At 37.5% G+C, this 21,509-nt stretch overlaps 1 protein-coding gene across 3 annotated transcripts; it reads right to left on the bottom strand.

Annotated features, from left to right (window-relative positions):
- Nucleotides 1–1,797: 1,797 nt before the first annotated feature.
- On the bottom strand, nucleotides 1,798–20,254 carry LOC116327218 (butyrophilin-like protein 2). Of its 3 annotated transcripts, none has more exons than XM_039610483.1 (10): nucleotides 20,133–20,248; nucleotides 15,459–15,537; nucleotides 14,546–14,597; nucleotides 14,324–14,425; nucleotides 10,925–11,263; nucleotides 10,549–10,830; nucleotides 10,047–10,385; nucleotides 9,670–9,951; nucleotides 9,419–9,529; nucleotides 1,798–2,175 (listed from the first exon to the last, which is right to left on the bottom strand). In XM_039610483.1, the coding sequence occupies exons 4-10, from the start codon at nucleotides 14,412–14,414 to the stop codon at nucleotides 2,144–2,146; spliced, it is 1,476 nt and encodes a 491-aa protein (XP_039466417.1). In that variant the 5' UTR covers nucleotides 14,415–14,425; nucleotides 14,546–14,597; nucleotides 15,459–15,537; nucleotides 20,133–20,248; the 3' UTR covers nucleotides 1,798–2,143. The 3 variants fall into 3 exon arrangements, with proteins under 3 accessions (XP_039466417.1, XP_039466418.1, XP_039466419.1); XM_039610484.1 differs by having other exon boundaries at nucleotides 15,463–15,537; XM_039610485.1 differs by lacking the exon at nucleotides 15,459–15,537 and having other exon boundaries at nucleotides 20,133–20,254.
- Nucleotides 20,255–21,509: the final 1,255 nt, after the last annotated feature.

The raw sequence follows: 21,509 nt of genomic DNA, 5'->3' as shown, positions 1-21,509 counted from the left end.
AACAAGCAAGCAAGGAAATAAACACAAAGACTTACCACAGATAAGGACCCGAGGCTCAAACACAGCGATCCAAACTGTTGCTGTGAAAGTGAAATGAGTTTGTTGGAGCCGATTAGGTAACAGGAACTTAAACAAGGATAAACATGTCACTGCAAACCAGACACTCCGGTCGGATCAGTTTCTAACATTCCTTGATGCAAAGCTGATTCATCAGGTAAACACTGATCATGACAAACACAGGGAAGGTTTCACTTTATTACATACTGCGTCAGATCAGTACAGATCATGTGTAAACCAAAAATTAGCTTAAAATGGTTTCAGCAGTTTCTTCTCACCTTCAACAAAAAGCTCACTTTTTTTGTAGCATTTGCATTTCATTCTGTCTGTAAACACAACAGCTCTGAAAGTTTTGAATGTATTCTGATAAATCTCTGTAGGCTGTAGAGCAGGATCATGTTATAATAATCCAATAAAGTTTGATTTACATCCACTCAGGTCTTCATGGTAAACTTTATGACTTGCTGTTAAAAAATTGACAAAAAGCCTCCTTAAAAGCGCACTGTGTAATATCAACATTTATAACGTATAAAGATTTAAAATATCATGTCACATTTTACCTCTGAACTCTCCCTAAGGCCAAGAGATCAACCTGAAAGTCAAAGCAATTATATATAAAACTGTTTATTTATAAACTATATTTCTTACTGTGTTTGCTGGTGAAAGATACAGACATGTAGGGAATGATACATGTGGATTGTAAATATCAGGGTTCTTTGGAACTCTGACCTCTTCTTTAGGGTCAAATATGGTCAAACTTTCATAACATGTATTATTATTATTTTTATCTGAAATTCATTTTCTGCTGCCTCTATATCGGTGACATTTTTGCATGACTTTGTTTTCCATGTGCATTACTGTAATGCACAAAACAAAGATATTTATTAACAGAAGTTGATATGAATTTTTCTTAAAATCAAATGAATGCTGCACAGAAAGGACGCAGCACAGCTGGAGCTCTGTGTGTTCAGCCTCTGAAGTCTTCAGGTGAACCAGCCTGTAGCTCCAGGTCAGCTGCAGAGTTTCTGACCTCAAACAACAAACATCAGAGGTCTTTGTGATGAGATCACGGTCTGTTTGTCCTTTCTTTCATTTCCGACTCTGACATCAGCTCACAGCTTCTAATAAGTGACTGGTGTTGAGATTAAAGCTGAAATCCAAATTTCTGCTGAAGAAGAAATGTTCAGATCTTCTCTTCAGCAGCTTCAAGGAAGATGGTAACCTGACCTGCAGTCAGCTGAGACTGAAGTGATCACACTCAGATGAGTGACGAAACGTTTCTCCCACAAAACGCTACATCCAGATGAACAGAATCAACTTTTGGAGATTTTCTTACCTGGATGATTGAGAATGCATCAAGACGACATAAGGAGTTATGACATGGTATGATTTTCTCACCCAATAAAGGAATATTTAATACATCAGTCTACTCTTGATTCTATCAGAAACAGTTATCACAGCTCGTACATTGTCTCTTATATATAACACATCTATATATATACTGTTAAAGACTACTCTTTAAGGTAATAGGAAATATAAATTCAGTCAAATTCAGTTTGTTTGATAGAGCACTGATTTAAAACATCAGAGATAAAAAGAAATTGATATACAAACCAACGAAATGCAAAACAATAAAAACAACAATAAATAAAAGGTGAGAAGACATCACTCATTCAAAGTTAAAAGCAAGGGAATAAAAATGATTTTATTACTATTTTATAAAACATGCAGTGAGGGTCATCTTAACATGGTCACTGGCTACAACTGAAAAAGTCATTCTGATCATTCAGTCGAAACTTTGGAAACACCAGAATCAGCTGATCCAGTAAACAGTAGTTCATACAGTCACATGCTCAACACTGAATACTAACATCAGTTGTGAAAACCTAAACTTTAGACACCATGTAGGATTTAAATATTTAGCTGTTAAATCCCAATGCAAAAAACATAAGTGGTGTTCTTTTTTAATTTGCTCAATTTTTCTGATTTCCTCACTCGTACCAGCTCTTCTTACATTCCAACAGTCCCTTTGTTGATGTTACTGTTTCTCTCATCCAGGATCAGGGGTCATCAAAGAGAGTTACTTTTATATTTTCTTCTGTCTGTCTGTCCTGTGGTCTACAAATACAAATAAACGACAGAGTTACCATTCTTGTAATTATTTGCTATACTTGGATATCGTTTGCTGCAATCTGAAAATGAAGTCTAAATAACTTTTTTCATTATGAGCATAAAAATGAATAGGAGAAAATGAAAAGTGTATTATTTCATTTGACATTTCCACTGAAATAATAAACACATTTGTGGAAAATGATTCCTTTTTTTAATCCTTACATGAGATTTTCTAGTAAAACACTTTTCTCCACTGCTCCTGCCAATGATACTTTAAAGTTCGCTGAAATCATGTTTGTTTGGGTTTTTTTCCACACACCCAATAACTCATGGTGCAAACAGTGATTTAAATATCAGTGTAAATAGATTTATAAAAAAAAGATCCTTTCACAGGAATAGATGCTATGATACACAAAATTCACAGTTCGTTTCGTTTCGATACTTTGGTGTCACGATTCGATATTTTTTTGATACAAAAAAACGTTCATGCCTTTTTTAAGTTATTTAAAATTATAAGTATTTCTTTTAACTCAAAAGTAGAGTTTTTAAATTAAATGCTGAAACAACAAACTAATAAAAAATAAATGTATCTGATGGAGAACTCACCCTGTGGAAAGAGAAATGGCTCTTTCCAAAAAAAAGCTATTTTGTCGACAGCAAAAAAAATAGCAATTGCCCTGTCCATCTCTTTTGCCCTCTTAGAATCATGTGCTAACGGCTGTCTAAATGACTCGGGTAAAGTTTGTAGCATGCGTGCTTGTTGTTGTTTTTGTCTACTTCCACTTGTCTTTGCACTAGCATGATGTCGGCGTAAATGTGCAGTCATATTCGCTGTGTTCCGACCGATGAAATTGAGCATTGCGTGGCACATCCGACATATTGTGGTACTTTTGTCCATGATGCACTTAAGTAGAGTCATACTTCACATGAAAACCCAAATAGTTCCAAATGCCAGATCTGAATGACGGTGGAGGAGGTTCAATTTCGGGTAGCGTTGAGGCAGTTGCCATGCTAACTTGAGTGAATGCATATGGGCGGCACTCAGTGGATCTGCGCTCGACAATGCAACCTAGGCGGGGTAATCAAACACAGATCCACTGAGCCCTCAATACAGACAGCATCATCAGAAGAAAAGTTGATCACATAAATTAAAAATTTTGTATCGTTCAATACATATGCGTACCGAACCGAAAGCACTGTATCGAACGGTTCAATACAGATACATGTATTGTTGCATAGATGCACTTATGAATCAGGCTTTAGTCATAGCCTGGTTTAACAGGAGCTACAAAGATCCTGTTATTAGTGATGTCTTGATACCACTGATTTCCTTTTCAATCTGATACCAAGTAAAATTCAGGGTGGTACCGACGATACTGAGCTGATACCGATACTCTGTACAAAAACTTAATGTTTCATTGTATTTCATAATACAGTATATAATTGTATCGTGTAATTGTAATAATAATATAAAGATATAGCTTCATAATGATTAAAGGACCTCAGACTACTTGTTGTTATAGCTTAATAATGCAGAATAGGACTTCCGGTAATGGCGGCAAAGTGAGGAGACCCGTGTTTCGCGTGCTCAGTTGTCTTTTTCGTTAAATACTCTCTGTAAATCCAAAATAGAACTTACGTCTTTGACACAGTTCGTTTGGGAACATTTGAGAACGTTAACATGCCTAAAAAACTGAACAAGGACAAACAAAATCTACGTCTGAGGCACAGGACGAAAGCGGGATGGAGGAAGGGCAGATGGGCGTCATGCATGAACACGAACAAGAAAAGCAACCCATAAACCCAGAAATGCCTTCTACCTTGGACCTTTTGAACGCCATTCGATTGTTCAAGCAAGAGTTTCACACTGAAATGGGTGATATTATGTCAGCAATAGGAGCTGTTCAAGCTGATATACAAAAATGTGGACGGCGACTTGACGAGGCTGAAAAAAGAATCTCCAATGCGGAGGACGAAATTACCTTACTGAAAAATGATATGGAATGCATTGAAAGACAGGCCAAATTTCTGTCTAAAAAGGTGGAGGACTTGGAAGGAAGAAGTCGGCGTAACAACATCCGAATCCTCGGTATCCCTGAGAAAGAAGAAGGTACAGATGCACGTGCTTTCATGGAGAAGTTTATATCGGATATTTTGAAAATCCCCTCCTGTCCTCGAGAGAGCGCACAGGATAATCACAAGTCAAAGCTCTATTGCAAACCGATCGAGAACTTTTATAATTAAGTGCTTAAGTTACAGAGATCGTGAACGCATCATGAAAGCCGCTAGGGCGACAAAAGAACTGGCGATATAAGGACAACAAGATAGCCTTTTGCCGACCTGCCTGCAGAAACATATAGACAGCAGCGTCAGTATGCGATGGTGTGAGGAAGAAGCTGCGGAGATTTGACTGTGGAAACATCGGATCATCTATCCAGCGAGGCTGCTTTTGACCAACGAGGAACGTGCGCATGTATTTGATACACCAGCGGACGTGGGCGCCTACATTAAGAACCTCAATCAAGTACAAGATGTTTGATAAGGTATATGATGGTAGATCACTAATTCTGTTCTAACTGTATTTACGAACCACACTGGACAGAACAATTTATTATATTGCCAAAGGGTTGTTATACAAAGATGGGTTAGACATTGGTTGTTTTGTTCTCTTAACAAGAGTTACTAGTAATTTCACTTATTGTGTCAAATGTGTGAGAGTAAAAACTTGACAAGGTGGATTTATTTCTATTATTATTATTATTATTATTAGTTTCTTTAGTTAAATACTTTTATTTAATTGTAATTACTCTAACAACTGTTGCTAAACGCGGGTGAATAGTTCCTCGGTTTAGGGTGGACATGTTCCAAGAAGAGGCGGAAGTATTTTTGGGGTTAAGGGATGCCTGTATGTTCTTACACAGGCTGGGATGTGGGAAGGTTGCTCTCTCAAATCAGTAAATTCTTAACATGGTACAATGCGTTTCTTTCAGTATATATATGTGTGTATTTATTTAATAGTACAGCTTTAACATATGTGAATATATATGGCAGAAGTATTGATTGACTGTGTTTCTTGGAACTGCAGAGGTCTGCGTAAGCTTGTAAAAATAAAACAAGTCATTAATAGGATTAAGAAATTAAAAGCCAAAATTGTGTTCCTACAAGAAACCCATATGCTAGGTAGCGAGACAAATAGAATGAAACGTAGATGGCCAGGTCAGATCTTTTCAGCACCTTACTCCTCCAATTCCAGGGCGTCATGATAATGATTCACAAATCTATACCCTTTCACGTTGAGCATGTGCTTAAGGATTGTAATGGACGTTTTTAATACTACACAAGGTAATCTACTATCTACTAGACTAAATTTAATTAATATTTATGGCCCAAATGAAGATAACCCAAACTTTTATAGCAATTTATTTCTTAAAATTTCAGACTTGCAAGGTAAATATATAATTGCTGGGGATTTAAATTGCACTTTAAACCCACAGAAGGATAAATCTTCAGGCATGGATAACACCCATAATAGAACACGAAAGGTGATCAGTCAATTTATGAAGGAGTTAAATATAACTGATATATGGCGAGATCAAAACCCAACCAAGTTACAATATTCCTGTTGGTCAGATACATACAAAGTGTATTCCAGAATAGATTACTTTTGGTATCAACTGAGCTGGCTCATTATATAAAAGATTGCCAGTATAAGGAAATAATAATATCTGACCATGCAGCTGTTACTTTGACTTTCATAGAGCCAAAACTGATCAAAACTCGAATTGTATGGAGGTTTCAATTGAAGTGGATGCAGGACAAACAGTTTCTTGAGTTTTTAGGCAAGCAAATTAATGAATATTTTGAGCACAATACAGATCAAACATCGGCAAGTGTGAGATGGGAGGCCTTTAAGGCATATTTAAGAGGGCAAATTATAAGCTACTCTAGTAAGAAAACAAGAGAAAGAAATCAAAGGATAAAATATCTGGAAGAAAAAATAAAAATGTTAGAAGAGATCAGTTTTCAATCAGGCCAAAATAATGAGTATAATGTAAAAGAATTATTACTATTGAGAACGCAATATAATGAAATGACAAGTGAAAAAGCAGCTGTAAATTTATTGAGATTAAAGCAACAATTCTATGACCAAGGTGAAAAAAACCCAGCAAACTCCTGGCTTGGCGTATAAAACAGCAGGAATCTGAAAAGGCAATTACAAAACTTGAAACTTGAAATGGAAATATTATAGTAGACCCATTAGAGATAAATAATGCATTTAAAGTGTTTTATGAAACGTTATATAACTCTGAATCCAATAATGCAGCTAGCATTCAGTCTTTATTTCTAGATAAACTTGATATACCAAAAATTTCAGACAAAGACAAAGAAAATGTTGACAGGCAAATTAGTATAGATGAAATTATTGATGCTATAAACTCTTTAAATGCTGGTAAAACAGCTGGTCCAGATGGATTGCCAATCGACCTTTATAAATACTTCAAAGATAAACTAGCACAGCCCCTCTTGGATATGTATATAGAATGTTTTAATACTGGTAATCTTACTGACTCATTAAGGGAGTCCCTGATAATATTGCTTCCTAAACCTGGAAAACTAAATAACAAGTGTGAAAATATATCGTCCTATAAGCTTAATTAACACAGACACTAAAATTATCTGTAAAATTCTCGCAAAAAAGATTAGAAAGTGTTCTTCCAGTTATTATACGAGATGATCAAAATGGATTTGTTAAACATAGGCAGGGTTTTCATAATGTAAGACGAGTCCTCAACATTCTTCATAATCAAAGTGAACAGGAAGATACAGCCATTCTTTTCGCTCGGCGCGGAGAAGGCTTTTGATAGAATCGAACGGTCATATCTCTTTGATGTCATCGTTAGATTTGGGTTTAGTAATTTATTTCTGCATTGGATCAAGCTACTACACTGTCAGTCTGTGGCTCAGGTTAAGACAAATGAGATAATTTCTGAACCATTTGACATTAAAAGAGGGTGCCCATAAGGTTCACCTTTATCTCCACTTTTATTCCTTTTAGCTATTGAACCTCTGGCAATAGCTGTTAGAACCAGTGGACAAATTCAAGGTGTTAGGATTGGTAGAAAGGAGCATAGAATTGCTTTATTTGCTGATGATGTCATATTATTTTTAAAGCAACTAAAAATCTCTGTGCCTGCTATAAAGGATTTAATAGACCAGTTTGGGGCCTTCTCAGGGTATAAAGTAAATGTAACAAAATCATTATTAATGTTACTTAAACAAGGGTATAATCCAAACGTAAGTCAGAATATATCTGGCTTTACTGTTAATTCTGAACTCACTTATCTAGGCATCAAAATAGTTCCTTCATTAAAAGATACGGTGGCAATTAACTATAATACAATTCTACAGAAAATTTCCAAAGATTTGGAGCGTTGGATAAGTTTACCACTATCTATTATTGGAAGGATAAGTGTTCTTAAAATGAATGTATTACCTAAACTGTTGTATGTGTTTCAAAATGTCCCACTGGCTCCTCCTGCTGGATTGTTTACCAAATTAGCATCATTAATCAGAGAGTTTATTTGGAACAAGAAGCATCCCGCATTCGTTTGTCTTTGTTGTATCTTCCCTTTGATTCAGGGGGTTGAAATGTCCCAATTTTCACTGGTAGTATCTGGCTATTCAACTAAGGACAATAATGTTTTATTTTTCATCCCAAAATACCCCGTCTTGGGTGGGGATGGAAGCAAATTCTCTTAAAATGCCATTAAATTTGTATTTATACTCTGCACAGCCAAAACAGTTAAAGAAAGAAACAAATAATCCTATAGTCCAAAATATGATTGAAGTTTGGTTTACAATAAAAGAAATGATGAATATTAAGAATAATCTCTCTCAGTTTAGTCCTATTTGGGGAAATGCCTTATTTGTACCAGGAAACCTGGACGTAAGGTTCCAGGGTTGGGCAGAAAAAGGTGTTAAGAAAGTGGGTGATCTTTTTGTGATGGAGTAATGGTTTCATTTGAGGATTTAGTTTCTAAATTTCAAATTCCCCAAAAACACTTTTTAAGTATTTACAAATTAGAAGCTTCATTTCTTCCATGCAAAATCAGTCTCTCAACATTCCCCAGTTAAGTAAGTTAGAGGAGTTAATGGTGAAAAAAGGTGGTAATAAAGGTTTAATTTCAACATTCTATAACTGGATTGTATCTGCCTCTCTAGAAACATCAGTTTCTAAGTTGGTAGCTTGGAGAAAGGACCTAAATATTATTATTATTATTATTATTAAATATCAATATTTCTGAGGAGACATGGAAGTTAATTTGCTTAAAATCACAAAAACTATCGATTAATAGTAACTTAAAGTTATTACAATACAATTGGATCATGCAATTATATATAACACCGGTGAAATTGAACAAATATAATAATAGAATTCCAGATACATGTTTTAAATGTGGAGAAGCCCGTGGAACATTTTTTCACTGTATATGGGAATGCAGAATTATCCGTGCATTTTGGCAGGAGGTGATGAACAAAATAAACCAAATTTTGAATAAAAAGATTGCTTTAGATGTAGAAATGTTGTTATTACATGTGTATTCTAAAAATCTTAAACTAAGAACCCATCAAATTGAGTTTATGGATTATTGTATATTACAGGCAAAACGTATGATTGCATTAAATTGGAAAAAATTAGATCCTCCTGCTATTGGTGCTTGGATAAATTCTTTGGCACAGTGTATGTCAATGGAAAGGATAACGTATTTTCTAAAAGACAAGTTAACATATTTCGATGAAATTTGGAAGCCATTTAAAAACTTTATAAAAGAAGTAAACATCGGACAACTCCTGCAGGAATGTGGATGAGGAGAAAATGGTTTAGTATATGCTAGCTATTTTTTTATTGTTCATGTCTTGAAGTTGTATAAACACCACATATTGTACAAATGTATACATATTCTATGTGTTTTTTTTTGTTTTTTTTTCTTGTTTGTTGTAGGTTTGGTAGAGAGCAGGGTGGGAGGTGAGGGTGGGGGAAAGGGTTTCTATTACTGCAGCATATTACGGGGAAAACAAACCTTTGTATGCTGTTGCAAAAAGCAATAAAAATATTGAAAGACAAAAAAAAAAAAAAAAAAAAAAATAATGCAGAATAACCTTCTAACTATGAGCTAAAACATGAGGGCACTGCATCAAACACTGCAGTGTAATACTGGCAATAAAAAAATATTAATTTCTGACTCACCACTTTGCTTTTGCTTCAGTTTCCATGTAATGAGCATCACTATAATACACACCAAGAAAGCTGCTTGAACATTGACACAGATGGGTAATGTAGAGTCACTGATGTCTTCACCTTAAAGGACAAAACAAACCAAACATATTCTGGATTAGAGGAAGATGTGTGTGATTTTACCACTAGAGTGAAAAATATAAGTGACAAACCTTTTTTAAGTCAAAATAATGAAATAGTTTCTGAATGTGAGTCATTATTACCTGGAACATGTTTGTGTGTCTCTCTGCTCTGGTTGGTGTTCCTCTGTTGGACTCTGCAGGTGATGTTGTTGCTGTGTCTCTTCTCCACAGTCACTCTGCTGCTGACAGTATAGAGGTCATCAGGACCTCTGAGGGTCTCTGTAGGTCCAGCAGAGAGGAGCTTTCCCTCACCGTCCAACCACAGCAGCTCAGGCTCTGGATACCAGCCTGCAGACTCACACTGTAACACCACCCTGCTGCTGACATTTGATATCACCTTTATGACGGGTGTAGATGCTGAACCTGATAAGGGGAAAGAAGGCATTGTAAACTCTTTTCCACTGATCATGCAGCTTCTTTATACTTTAAATCGGGTTTGTTTAAATGTTTTGACTCACCAACAGTGAGAACAATGGAAGCTTCCTCACGTATCCAGGGAATGGAGCATCTGTACGCTCCTTCATCAGAGAGTTTCACTTTGAATATTTTAAGGGAGACGTTCCCTTTGATCAGTTCATCCACAAAGACTCGAGTACGAAAGTGATAAGATGGATTTTGGTTCTCAAACACCAGCTGTCCATCAAAATGAAGGTGGACAACATTTGGGTCCAGACCAGGTTTGATCCAGTTCACAGTCTCAGCGTTAGTATCAACAGCAAGTTTAAGCTGACATGGAAGAACAACATCATCACCCATCATGGCTACAACCTGAGATGGACACACCAGATGAGATTTTCCTGCAAAGAAACATAAGAAAACAGTAGAAGTAGATGATATTGTTGCATGAATATTCTTTGTTCCGAAGCAACAAAAACAAAAGTTGCTGTTTCTGTTTTGCTTCAAACTGCACATGATGAGGGCGAAATAATGAAATAGTTTCTGAATGTGAGTCATTATTACCTGGAACATGTATGTGTGTCTCTCTGCTCTGGTTGGTGTTCCTCTGTTGGACTCTGCAGGTGATGTTGTTGCTGTGTCTCTTCTCCACAGTCACTCTGCTGCTGACAGTATAGAGGTCATCAGGACCTCTGAGGGTCTCTGTAGGTCCAGCAGAGAGGAGCTTTCCCTCACCGTCCAACCACAGCAGCTCAGGCTCTGGATACCAGCCTGCAGACTCACACTGTAACACCACCCTGCTGCTGACAATTGACATCACCTTTATGACGGGTGTAGATGCTGAACCTGATAAGGGGAAACAAGGCATGTAAACTCTTTTCCACTGATCATACAGCGTCTTCATACTTTAAATCAGGTTAGTTTAAATGTTTTGACTCACCAACAGTGAGAACAATGGAAGCTTCTTCACGTATCCAGGGAATGGAGCATCTGTACGTTCCTTCATCAGAGAGTTTGACTTTGAATATTTTAAGGGAGACGTTCCCTTTGATCAGTTCATCCACAAAGACTCGAGTACGAAAGTGATAAGATGGATTTTGGTTCTCAAACACCAGCCGTCCATCAAAATGAAGGTGGACAACATTTGGGTCCAGACCAGGTTTGATCCAGTTCACAGTCTCAGTGTTAGTATCAACAGCAAGTTTAAGCTGACATGGAAGAACAACATCATCACCCATCATGGCTACAACCCGTGATGGACACACCAGATGAGATTTTCCTGCAAGGAAACATAAGAAACAGTAGAAGTGGATGATATTGTTGCTTAAATATTTTTTTATTCCAAAACAACAACAGCAAAAAAAAAAAAAAAAAAATCTTGTTCACATGGACAACATGATTTTTCAAAACACAGACGACTGATGCTGTCTTCAGCTTACCGGGTAAACCAATCACATGACCAATTTAAGATGACATAGCACTTTTGTTAAAAGTGCAGACTTCAAACTATATACCAGTTTTTACATCATGTTGTTTGGCCATGCAAAACCATAAGAAGAAACAATAGAAACTGTGTTTTGTAAGGGAAGTTTTATCCACTTGTAAGAAAAAACCCAAAACAAATTCGTGGAAAAATGTACCACGTTGACCAATCAAAATAATGATATGGCAACATGACATTTGGTTAGGTAGAGGGGAAGTTTAAGGAATGACTGCAGCAAGAGAGAAAGAGTAGTGTAGTTTATAGTTTTGTTCTGTGTGTCAGAACAATGAGGCGACTTTTGAATGTCACATTTGCGGCCAAAAAGCCACCAAAGGCAGACTGCAGTGGAAACGCTGTCTCCAGGTGGAAAACAGGAGGAGTGATACACTTCCTGCTGGCAGGCCTGCAGGTATCAGGCTTGTGATGTTCTCCTTTATCTTACAGTGTGCAGAAATTATTTTTTGGAGTGGGACAAATAATTTTTGTGGCATCTTATTTGATGCGGTTTGAAATGGTTATTAAAAAAACATCTTGGCTGCATTTTTAGGTAAATAGTTGCATATAATTTTGTTGTTTCCAATACTTGTGCATGGTTTTTTTTTAATTCACAATCTCTATTTGCTTTTCAAGTTATGAAAATTATTTGTTAAACATGTTTGTGGTTATTACAATAACAATAATGGGATTTTATGTTTTTTGTCTGATTTCAGATCAATTTTGATAATACAGTATGTCAAAATGAAAACATAACTTGTAACTATAACTAATTACTTTTTCAAAGTGACTTGCCCAACACTGCAGATGACACTGTGTCAGTGTTGAAGTACAGACACTTTTATTACATTATAGGAGCTCTGTGTCACATCCACTACAAATGATCCTGTTGAGGAGACAGAGAGGAGCAGACACACTCACAACTTTATACAACATCAGAACTCCTTTCACAGTGAGGCAGAGCCAACGCTGTCAACAATCACTAGTTTGTTTGTTGATTTGTTCAAAAAGATCAAACACACATCTACAAACTACAAAATCAACAACAATAATCTGATGAAGTTCTGCTGTGACAAACATGGAAACAATGATTTTTCCTCAGCATGAAGGAAATAATGAAACCATCAGAGAGCTGTGCTGCAGGACGCCTTTATTAAGGCTGTGCCATTAATAGAGTTCATTATTAGTTACTTATTAACACAAGATCAACAAAATAAAACAATTGTTGTGTCTCATTGTTCTGAGATCAGTTTCTGGTTTTAGACTGACGAGTTACTTAAACTTGAATAAATCCACTTTGTTTCCACAGTCAGTGAGATGAAGGTGATCTCAGTACTGACCAAGATCACTGTGATGATGATTTTGTTTCCATGACTTTCATCATGAATCTGTTGATCAGACTTATTCAGTATCTCTGCAGTCAGCACAGTTAAGCAGCCACAGTTTGACCATCCACCAAAATCTAAAGTCAATTTAAGCAGCTCACAGAAAACTTGATTCACTGAGAGGTTTTGAAATCATGAAGAAGAAACTGGATGGTTGTAATTTACATGTGAGCTCTGAAAACATGTCACATTAGAAGGATTTCAGCCTGTAAACATCCACAGCAAACATCCACTCCCACTGAGATCTGCTCCATGATCAGTGTGAGAAAAACTAAACACTGATGACATTTTATCTGTGTCCGTCCTGCAGATGGAGCTTAACATAAACTAATAACACAGATGTTACTTTAAACATTTATCAGCTCAGTTTGGAAACACAGAGACTCTGAAACAGTTTCAGGATTGTCCTGCTGGAGAAACAAAGCAAAACTCTTCACTGTGAACATGAAAAATGATGAAACACAAACTACTGTTTATGGTTTGATCAGGATTTTCACTTCTGCTGCTATGTGCATGCTGAGGGAGTTCACAGTTTTACATCTCCCCTATAAAATGCTGTGTTTGCCCATATCTAGTGTCTCCTTCCTCAGCTGCAGTGTACCAGACTTACAGACAACAGTTCGAGTAAGTTAATTTAGGAGTACAAAACCTGCTGTAACCTGAGCTCACTGAAACAGAGCGAAACGACTCCATGCAGGTAAACAGTAAATGAACTGGTTCTTATATAGTATTTTTCTACCCTTCCTGGTAGAAGATGCATATAAATACTTAAAAAACTGGCAGGTATCTGTGTCTGTGGGGACCTGAACAAATGTGAACAGAAACATTTCTCACCATTGAATCAAAGTCTAACTTGAACTCTGACAGCACCGTCCAATAAAAATGTTCAGAGACCTGACATGTACAGTTTACTGTTTAAATATTCCCTAAAATGACAGTTTTCCTCTATTTGACTCACAATTGTGAATCTAAAATCCACCTCAATAGTTAAAGGGTCAAATTTGACCAAGAACAACCTCAGTGTAAAAAACAAACAAACTGTAGCACATGTACAATAGTATACAATGTTAATATTTCTATCTGTGCATATTTTGTTTCTTTGTGAAATAAATTTAAGCCTAAAATTAGACATTTCTGGAATTCTTACTGCTTCAAATATCAAAATAGGTTAATTGTTTTATATTTCACTGTTAATTTTGTTGTTTTATTTTTGTAGTCATCATGAGAGCAAGCATTAACAAGCTGCAAATAACCAAAGATTACTACACAGACCTACAACAATGAAGCATATCTGTTCTTTACTTTTAAAAGCTGAAGGGGGAGGAACAACATGCAAAATAAATAACACAGGTATTATTATTTTAATTACTGTCTTTTTGCTCTTTCTGTGTGAGTCCAGGACTCCTGTGCCTCAGAATCCATCCAATCATAATCACTTTCTCCAAAGTGTGACTCTGTTAAACATCTGTATGCTCACCTCTGCAGAGGACGAGTGTTAGAAGCAGCACAGCAGCAGAGAAGGCCGAGGGTCTGTGTGTGAACATCACACTGATCTCCTGAAGAGCCATCACTCATTACTCTGAAAATCAACCAGCAAAACAAGCTTCCTGTTACTCTCTGCATCTGACAGGAAGCAGCCCAGCAGTCTAATATAACATCATTTGTTTCTGATTCTTTAACAAAATAAAAGAAATCTTACCTCGGGGAAATATTTCAGTGAGCACTGGAAATGGGTGCTGCTTTCTGAAAAACTTTCAGTTACAAAGAAAAGAGAAAATCTCTTTAAGGATTTCAAGTTCAGAGCTTCTCTGTGATGTGTTTCTCCGTCTCTACTCTGAGCAACATCTTCAGACTGCAGATCCTGTACTGTTTATCAATGATTTCCTCCACGTTGTAACAATAACAGGAAAACAGGTTCAGTCCCAGTGAAGACACATTTAAGAAGCTGTTTCAGTGTTGATGTCATTTAGATTTAAGTATTTATAATAACCATGATAAGAAAGAAATCCTATCAAACACACACATACATCACATATTCAAATTTCATTCAAAGTTCATATTTCATATGTTCTGCTGTGTTTGTCTTTATTGTTGTTTTTATTATTGTTTCAGTTTGCATGACTTCCAGAAGCCCCAGAATGCGAGAGCCCAAGGAGGACCACCACAGGAGCAACTGTGCCACCCTCCTGGGAAGAGCTGAGGAGAGCCCCAGAAGACGGGTCACCAGGCAGCGACGGAGCAGAAGCCAGAGGGGGCTGCAGTGGCATGCCTGTGGGCTCTGCCAGCAGCCAGCTGTGCCAGAGTGAACCGAGCTGCAGGCCTCTGAAGGGTCACCCCCGGCAGAGCCACAGTGCTAGGCCCCGCCAATCAGCCGCACAGGAGCGCACCCCCCCAATCACCCTCCCCTCAGCTAAACATCCCATCACTGTTAACATGCAAATCACCTGGTGTCAGGTTTCTCGGTAGGCGGGTCAGAGTAAAATTATGCAGCTAATCTCTGGTGTCAAAATCATACCGAATGTATATGAAAGTGAATTATTTTAATGTTCATCATTGGTTTTTTAGAAACATTTTCACAAGTATTGAGGTTAAGTTAAATCCAATTTACTAACCTACTTTTGAGATGAGGTGCAGCTGCGAAGAACACCATGGCAGGCAATGAGGTGCATTCAGTGTTGGCCAATCAGAAGTCTAGAAGCATTGATGGGAAAACGTAAACAAAGATGGCGCATACAAGGAGAACCGAGTCCTATGTGTGGGGGGACAGTAACTGTGTGTGTATATGTAAACATTTAAACACTTCAGACAGTAAAATTAACAGTAACAGTATTTTGTCTAAGTCCCCCATTGTAGAAATCCATTTCACCGAAACAATAACGTGGCGCACAGTGTGACGTCAAAAAAGGCGCACACCTTTGACGCTGCGTTTTCTCCGTTTTCCTCGTCCACACGTAAATGCAAAAACTGAGTTTTCGAAAATATCCACCCTGGCAGGCGTTTTTAAAAATCTCAGTTTTCAGTGACCGAAAACGCCATTTACGTGTGGACCAGAGGTGCAAACGCAAAGAAAACTCTGCGATTTTAAAAATACCCGGGTACGTGTGGACGTAGCCTAAAGCAAATAAGATTAAAAGAAGACAAAAGAAGAAATTTTGTTTCAAATGTTCTGTTATACATCCTTTTGTGTTCTACAAGTTATTATAATAAATAAATTTGACAACTTTAGCAAGAGACATGGTGAATTGTTTTCTTTTAGATTACTATACCAACCCTTTTTAGTTTTGTAAATGTTGTCTATATTGAGAAGTATTATTTTAGTATAGTCTACACTGAAAAAAGGGATTGGCCAGCTCTTGGATTTACGTAAGCATCTTGCATGTATTTAACACAATTTCCTCATGCTTTAAAGTTAAGTGTAACTATATTGTGTAGAAACTACATGATATGCAGAGCGGGTAGATTAAATTGTTGGTTTCAGTCTCGCGCTCTTTGGATCGTGGTTTGAGGAAGGCATCCATCTCAGTCAAGTCGAGCAGCCACCTCTACTTTTTTCAGTAAACCGAAAAAAGTAAATTGAGTTGTTGTTACATTAAAAAAGTCTAACTTGTAATTTGAACACAATAATTTTGTGTTTCTATGAACGTAATTAAATCATGAAGGATATGTATGAAATTCAACAACTTAATTTGTTCTTGTTGAGATGACATGATACATTCTAGTAAGAGTGGTTAGTTGCTGGACTCATGAAATTCACAAGATCGCACGAGATGTCAAACTGTAGGAAAATATAAAAATCACTGGAGTTATAAGAGGAAGACATACCAGGTGCATGCTATTGCTATTTATTGTGGATTAACCTGTCTAGGACAAAACCAAAAAAAATTCTGCATCAAATACAGGAAATCATAGCTTTCCTGTATTTTCTAGATTGGTGGCATGGTGGTTAGTGCTGTTGCTTCACAGTAAGCAGGTCCTGGGTTCAAATCCACATTCTGGCTAGTTTGCACTGGTTTCTCTCTGGGTATTCTGGTTTCCTCCCACAGTTAAAGGTCATGCAGTTATTAGAGTTAGGGTTAACTGGTGATTCTAAATTACCCGTGAATGTAAGTGCAAATGGATGTTTGTTTCTATGTGATAGACTGGTGAGCTGTCCAGGGTGTACCCTGCCTCGTAACCTATCACTTCAGGGTTATTTCCCAGGCCCCATGCAACCTAGTGATGTGTTGTTCGCGAACGAAATGGCTCTTAGAGCCGGATCTTTGACGTGAACGACGCAAGCCGGCTCCTTATCGCGAGCCGTGTTTTTTTTTCTTTCTCTCACCCTCTCTCTCGCACTTTTTTTCCGCTTCACTCCACACGCGAGCCTTGTGCTTTGCGCTGGGCAGAGGGGGGAGGGGCGGTAGTTACACTCGCAGTAGCACAGGAACAGAGCGGGAAGGAGAGAGAGAGAAAGAGAGCCAGGGACAACAGCCTCACATTAGAAAGGTATAGTAATCATACACAACTATTTTCAGTTGCGTATGATAAATGATACATAAAGTTTATTCATGCAGGCCCATATGACAGAGAATGTGCATGTTCTTTCTGTTTTCATATTTTAATTTATATTTAATTGTGTTGTGGTTTGCAGTGTTTTGTGTTGTTTCACTTTAAATGTGTTTAAAGGGAAAAAGCTGAAAATTTAAATAGTTAAAAGCTGAAATGTGAATAGTTGGTTTTTGTATTATATGATTTATTTATTACATTTTATGTGGAGTGAATAAATAAAAGTATATTTATGGTGGCCCCTACAGACAAAGCACGTACAAACTTCAAAACACGTACAAACCCCGAAGCACACAAGCCAGGAAGTACCAATGACCGGATTTGGTGTGTGGTAGTAGCAGGTAAATGAACATTTTTTTGAATTATTTGAATATATGTGAGTGCTTGTGTATAAATACACAAACAATACACATATGCTTTCAATTGTGTAATTTAAGTGATCTAGGTAGCTCTGTTTTGGAAGTTCAGTTAATGCTAGAAATGTGTTTTGGAGTTTGTATGTGCTCTGTCTCTAGGGGCCATCGCATATATACATACATATATATATATATATATATATATATATATATATATATATATATATATATATATAACATTTTTACATTAGTAATTCCTTGTGTGCATAATTTTATATTGTTGTTAATAATAAATTAATTAAAGCAACAAAACAACCTTTTTAGTGAGCCGAGCCGAAAGAGCCGGTTCCCTAAAAAGAGCCGGAAATCCCATCACTACTGCAACAGGATAAAGAAAGGAGGATGGTAGTTGTTGTAGATCCATTCAATTAGGATCTAGACTTTGTTGAACATTATGTAATATGAAGACAACATGTAGTATTCAAGTGACCAAGTAGTATTGGGGTAAAGGTTATTGAATAGTGTTGAAATAAAATGACAAAATTGTGAAGAATTAAAATGTTCCAAGAGCTCAACTTACTTCATCTGAACATGTTTCAGTTGCGTTTTATGAACACAAAATGCACAGGTTTATTGAATATGAAAAAGTTGTGTTGATTTAAATCAGTTGTTTAAGTTTCTGCCAAAGCAAAACATTTGTGTGCAACCAATGTCCACTATTGAATCAAGTAAATCCAACATGGCCTTTTTTTCAGTGTAAGGAGCTTGGAAAGAAAAGCATCTAGACTTCTTTAAGTTGCTTGAAGATGTTTTACCTCTGATCCGAGAAGCTTCTTCAGTTCTCCAGTATTCTTCAGCATTATTTTATTCATACTTTATTTTGCAAATGTATTTGAGAATCAGGAAATCCAATTAAGACAGACTTCATGTTGTTGGTTGTAAATATCTGAATGGATTTTTTTTGTATTCTCTATTTCTATTATTAAGTCTTCATTTTTAAGACTTGGTGAGAGAGAGAGAGAGAGAGAGGAACCCCATCAACACCACCCCTTTTCCACCTCCGTTGCCACCATGTGCCCCCTTTGCATTTCTATCTGCCCCCTCAAACCTGACATACAGACACAGACAAACAGGTTCACACAGGCACAAACGTGCATTCCCACCCTCACGCAAACATAAAAATACTCGTCACTCGCCCAACGTGCACAGACACAAAGAGACAGGCCCAGGTACGCTCACTCCCAGAGGGGGAAACCGCACCTCTTCATTCACCCACAAGATATTACCCTTTCCCCTGGGGTGGAGACAAGCAGACTGCACCCAGAGGCCCCACATCCCAGAACCCAATCAGACAGCCAACTCCTCCTCCTATACCATCCACACCAATGGCTAAGAGAGAAAGAGAAAATTCCTGAAAATAATTTAAAGTTTGATCATTTTGAAAAGGGATCAAGTGGATTAAGTAATTTATGAAAATAAAGGAAAAAACAATTGTTCTTTGAGGATTTTATGGCAGATTTTGTGTGTAGATTTTTGTACAGAAAGGTGTCGAAATGCATATGTGTATGGATGACATGTAACAGCTGAGCTCCTGAGTCTGTATCAAGGAATGATTTTCATATGAGCATGACTTCCAGCCTGCTCTGTAAACAGCAGAGTGATCAGGATGTGGGTATGTAGCTGTCACTACAGAAAGAAAGTCTGAGAAACCTGCTGCTGCAGTCAGCTCTGTATTTTATCTCAATTTGACAAATACATTAAAGAAAAGCATAAAGAGTCTGCCAAGGCTGGAGGTAACCCATCAAACACTCAACAGGAACATCGATCAGCTCATTCAGAACTAAACACTCACATCCAAAATAATTAGGTTACTATTATTTTACTAAAAAGGTTCAGATACAATGTTCACTTATTTAAATGATCATCTTTAACTAAGATTAGTCAGCAGTGTTGGGGTTAGGTTATTATTTTGAAATGAACCTGCGCCATAGCAGTGTAACTTAAGCACATGACTAAAACTGAAAGTTCAGAGTTTCTTTTAAGTAACCTCAATGAGACAAAGTCCTGCTTTAAGTGCAGGTCTCTGCATGATTCCAAGAACTGTTCTTTATAAACATAAATGCAGCTTTTCTCACACTTTACTGCTACATTTGGAGCTTTGTGGGAACTTTTAACGACTAAGACACATTTGTCATCTTGTATGTGCTCACGGTTTGACAGAGAAACAACAGTCTGACTTTATTCTGAGTTTATTCAGTAACATGTAGAAAAGAAATGCTTTTGTTTGTTTACCAGAAAATTTTGTTATAAGGTTCTTGTTGTTTGTTCTTTGATCCAAAAACAACCCCAAAAAGAAAATAAACTAACAAATAAAAGAAAACTTACAACAGATGAAGACTCCACGCACAGTGATCCAAACTGTCCCTGTGAAAGTGAAATGAGTTATGTTGGAGTTGATTAGGAAACAGGAACTTAGATGAGGATAAATGTGTCACTGCAAACCAGACACTCCAGTTGGAACAGTTTCTAACTATAGATAAGCACTGAGCATGATCAGTAGCGGTTTTAGATACGGGCGACACGGGCGGTTGCCCGTATCTAAAACCGCTACGGCATCGTGAGGGGCGGCATCACGGGCATCGGCAAAAAAAAATTGCTCGTACTCATGCTGCCCCGACATCAGCCAGCGCATATTGGGAATGGCATAGGCACCGATCGGTTTTCTATCGCCCATTTGGTGGGAGTAAGGGCGCTCTCCGTTTGCGAGGTGCGCCTGCTGCTTGCGGCACAGGGAGGAGAGGGCGGGGCGGCGGGGGATTCTCTGGCTGGCTGGAGCAGCATCTAATAACCTACTCGCAAAATAAAACAAAATAAAAACAAACCAACAACACAAGAACACCAGACATCATGATACAGACTTATAATTTGCACCGATGTTTTTTTTTAGAAATTCTATACGCGAAAAGTGAGCGTGAGAGCCCTCGGTGCGCCTGCTCGCTGCTGAAGTCAAAGTAAACTTTGTCATCTCCGCTACATACAGTCCAGTATATAGAGAGACGAGACGACGAGGCTCCAGTTACAGCAGTGCAAGTAAACAAACAATAAATATTTAAGAGTAAAAAAATAAATATACACTTTAGGACTAGGGGTAAAGGTATCAATAACAATTTAAAATGTATATTTTATATTTTGTTGATTTAAAGTCTCACACACAACCCGTTTTTAAAGTTTAAAAAAAGAGAAAAGAAGAGGAGTGTAGCGACTTCCACAGTTGCTAGAGGCCGGGGATTGAGCCTGCCTATTTGCCTGACGCGCTGTCAACTTTACGCAATAATGCGAGAGGTGGAATTGCTTGCTTGTTTATTAAAGTGCTTGAAAAGTTTACAGAGCAATGTGATCGGCTCGCGATTCAAACTCTTAAAACATCACAGGCTCTAATGCAACAAGGGGAAACTCGTTGTGCTGCGGTCAACAAAAACTATGGCTACCCAGCCCTCCTCTCTGTCAAAATCAATGACTGTATAAAAGATGGACGACGCGACACCGCCTCCTCCCATTGTGCAAAAATGAAGCCTGTCACTACCCGATCCGTACCGGAAACCCGATCGGTACCCCGCATGCGCGAAATGTGTCTACTTCCGGTCGAAGCGTTTTACGATAGTTACAGGTCAGACTATCTGTTAAGATGTTAAGAATAATAAGTATCTCTTAAAATATTCTAAGGAGCTTGGAAAGAAAAGCGACTTCTTTGAGTTGCTTGAA

The sequence above is a fragment of the Oreochromis aureus genome, linkage group 3, assembly GCF_013358895.1.
Source record: "Oreochromis aureus strain Israel breed Guangdong linkage group 3, ZZ_aureus, whole genome shotgun sequence".
Classification (NCBI taxonomy): domain Eukaryota; kingdom Metazoa; phylum Chordata; class Actinopteri; order Cichliformes; family Cichlidae; genus Oreochromis; species Oreochromis aureus.
This window is presented reverse-complemented; position numbering and strand designations above follow the sequence as displayed.

Excerpts from the sequence above, each read along its gene's own strand:
- LOC116327218 (XM_039610485.1), bottom strand. The coding sequence starts at position 14,414 with ATGGCTCTTCAGGAGATCAGTGTGATGTTCACACACAGACCCTCGGCC. Across the intron at positions 10,831-10,924 it reads TTCCATTGTTCTCACTGTTG|GTTCAGCATCTACACCCGTC; the intron begins GTGAGTCAAAAC and ends TCCCCTTATCAG. Across the intron at positions 9,530-9,669 it reads GACACACAAACATGTTCCAG|GTGAAGACATCAGTGACTCT; the intron begins GTAATAATGACT and ends TTGTCCTTTAAG.